Here is a 2,978-nt window from a genome sequence, read left to right on the forward strand (position 1 = left end):
AGCTCTCTTCCTTCCCCATGCAAAAAGCACGATTCAGGCTGCTGTCTTCTTTTTTTTTTCTTTCCCCCTGTTGCTCAAATAAATAGTGTTCTTTGCTCAAACCCCCTTCCCCTCCTCCTTCTGCAATCTCAGCGCCTAGCCCAAATCTGTTTTCTTCATTGTAACCTCAGCTTCACCGCAATTAATTTTTTTCCCCTCTGGTCACAAGATAATTCCTGACGCCAGTGAGTCTGGAGGTCAGACGAACAGCAAATTGGGGAACAAGGCGGCACTAATTCCTTACAAGTTTCCCTTGAAAAATCTTTTGCTTACCAAAAAAAAAAAAAAAAAAGCTTCTTTGCTGTTCGGGGATTTACGACCTCGGAGGACTGTGAGTTCGAACCAGTGTTGGGCTGTGGGTGGACTGGCAGGGGGCAGGGGAGCTCTAAGATCTGGGGCGCTGCCAGGAAAAGGCAAATTCTTAAAGTTAATGGTTTTAAGTGATTTTTTAAATCCTTTCTGGCAAAGAGGCCCGCCTCTCCTCTGTATCAGCGCTTCCTCATTCTTTGAATCCGCGGCTCCGCGGTATTCGGCGTCAGACCCGCCAGAGGAAGCCTGTTTGCAATTTACCCGGGCTGTGAACGCCCAGGGTCGACGGAGGCGGGGCCAAGGCGGGCTGTTTTGCATAAAGGGGCGTGCCTTCCAGGCGGGCTCTATAACTGCGGTCCTCCGTGAGAGTGCGCGCGTTGCTAGCTGCTCAAGGGGTTCTTTGGCTTTTTTTCTTCTTTCGGCACTTCCAACCTCATTCCTCAATATGAAGGCGCTGAGCCCGGTGCGCGGCTGCTACGAGGCGGTGTGCTGCCTGTCGGAACGCAGCCTGGCCATCGCGCGGGGCCGCGGCAAGAGCCCGGCAGCTGAGGAGCCGCTGAGCCTGCTTGACGACATGAACCACTGCTACTCGCGTCTGCGGGAACTGGTACCCGGAGTCCCGCGAGGCACTCAGCTTAGCCAGGTGGAAATCCTGCAGCGCGTCATCGACTACATCCTCGACCTTCAGGTGGTCCTGGCCGAGCCCGCTCCTGGACCCCCAGACGGCCCGCATCTTCCCATCCAGGTGCGCGTGGGCGTGCTTGGAGCAGGGGCGGGGCTGAGCTCCAGGGCAGGGATGCTGCGGGACCCTTAGAACTTCCTAGCGCCGTGCATAACTCTCTCGTTTTCCTTCTCTCAGACAGCCGAGCTTGCTCCGGAACTTGTGATCTCCAACGACCAAAGGAGCTTCTGCCACTGACCTGGACGTCCTGGCGCCTCCAGGTGAGTATCCACGCCTTCTCCCGGGGGCGGGGAAGGGAGGGCAGCTGGTGCTTAAATGGCAAATCCTAGAGTTGGTAGGCCTTTTAAGGGATTACCGCGCCCCCTCGGTTTAGGGAAACCGAGTCCAGAGAGGTGCAAGTGACTTGCCCGTGGTCACATCAAATGAATGACGGAACCAGTTCCCATCCAGTGTTCGTTTCAACCTTAAACACACGGTGTCCCTGCCTTCCCTAGTGGCCAAAGACGCGAGAAAGTAGGCGCGGGTCCGACTAAATAAAATAGCCAGTCTGTTTGTAGCTTGGAGTCCTTAAAGGATCCGTGTTTTCTTCAGCCCCCTCCCAGCTAGTGTTAATTCCAAGAGGGAGGGATGGTGCAAGCTCCGCCTGTGGTCCTTTGGCGCCAACTGGGTGGGGGCACCGTGGGGCGCGGAGTTATCAGCTGGAGGTAGAGACCAAGTTTCCTCCTTGGCGCCGGCCAGTCTGCGGCCGGCCCCCGCCTCGGCGCGCTCGGCGGAAACTGACGGCTCCCTGGTCTTCTTTCCTCCCCCGCCCAGAACGCAGGTGCTGGCGCCCGTTCCGCCTGGGACCCGGGACCCTCTACGGCCGGAAGCCCGAGGGCATGGATGGGCCCCAACCTCGCCCTGCCCACTTGACTTCCCCAAACCCCTGCCTCGAGGCTGGACCTGCGCCCGGGAGCGAAGGACTGTGAACTTGGGTGGCCTAAAGAGCCAGAGCTAGCTCTGGGCACCAGCTGGGCAACCTCCCCCAGCCCTCACCCCACCCCCAAGTTTAAAGACTGTCTTTCAGTGTGTGGAGGTGTATGGGGGGCGGGGCTGGCTGCTCTCCAAACTCTGGCAAGGCAGCGGTAGAGCTGGTCTTCTGGTCTCCTTGGAGAAAGGCTCTGTTGCCCTGATTATGAACTCTATAATAGAGTATTTAGCTTTTGTACCTTTTTTGCAGGAAGGTGACTTTCTGTAACCATGCGATGTATATTAAACTTTTTATAAAAGTTAACATTTTGCATAATAAACGGTTTTTAAACATTTGTGTATGTAATTTGATTCCTTAATGCTAACACTTTCGCACAAGACTGAATTTAGGGGGACTAAATTAATGTCTTGGAGCTTGGGGAAAGCAAACTTGCTTATTCCCTTAAAAGGGAGATGGGAGAATACCCAGCTAAGGCTGGGGAAGGGGGGGAGCCCCACATCCATTGGGTGCAAAGAAGAGCCTTGTCCTGTCTCATTTAACAAGTGAGGGAAGACTGGAGAAGGGAAGTGACTGGCACAAGCTCACCCAGCAAGTTGGGGGCTCAGGATAGAAATCGGGTCTCCTGAGTCTCAGTTGTTAGGTACTTTGAGAGCTGTTTTGCTAACTAGCAGATGGCTGTCTTCTTCAATGCCATTAATTATTCATGATGTCTTTCTAGCAGGGGATGTGGAAGAGAAGCCTCACCTGGTGCCCAGGAAGGGTTGGTGGTTGATAGACCCATTTCAGAATTGAATAAATGGATCATTGGGCTTGGTTTCATTTCCCTCTTCATGTTCTCTGTTTTAATTTTCTCTTGGGCTTTCAAAGTTGGAGAAAATAGGAGAGGGATCTCTTCCCTCAAATCCTCAGCCACTCTGATCAGAAGGATTTTGGTGTTGGTTGGGAAATATGGGAACAAATCCCTCTATCAGCAGGTAG

At 53.7% G+C, this 2,978-nt stretch overlaps 1 protein-coding gene across 1 annotated transcript; it reads left to right on the forward strand.

Moving 5' to 3' along the window:
- Positions 1-433: 433 nt before the first annotated feature.
- On the forward strand, positions 434-2,332 carry ID3 (inhibitor of DNA binding 3). The gene is made up of 3 exons (XM_004285650.2): positions 434-1,093; positions 1,208-1,290; positions 1,844-2,332. The coding sequence occupies exons 1-2, from the start codon at positions 470-472 to the stop codon at positions 1,265-1,267; spliced, it is 684 nt and encodes a 227-aa protein (XP_004285698.1). The 5' UTR covers positions 434-469; the 3' UTR covers positions 1,268-1,290; positions 1,844-2,332.
- The last annotated feature ends 646 nt before the right edge of the window (positions 2,333-2,978 follow it).

This window comes from Orcinus orca, chromosome 1 (genome assembly GCF_937001465.1).
Source record: "Orcinus orca chromosome 1, mOrcOrc1.1, whole genome shotgun sequence".
Taxonomy (NCBI): Eukaryota; Metazoa; Chordata; class Mammalia; order Artiodactyla; family Delphinidae; genus Orcinus; species Orcinus orca.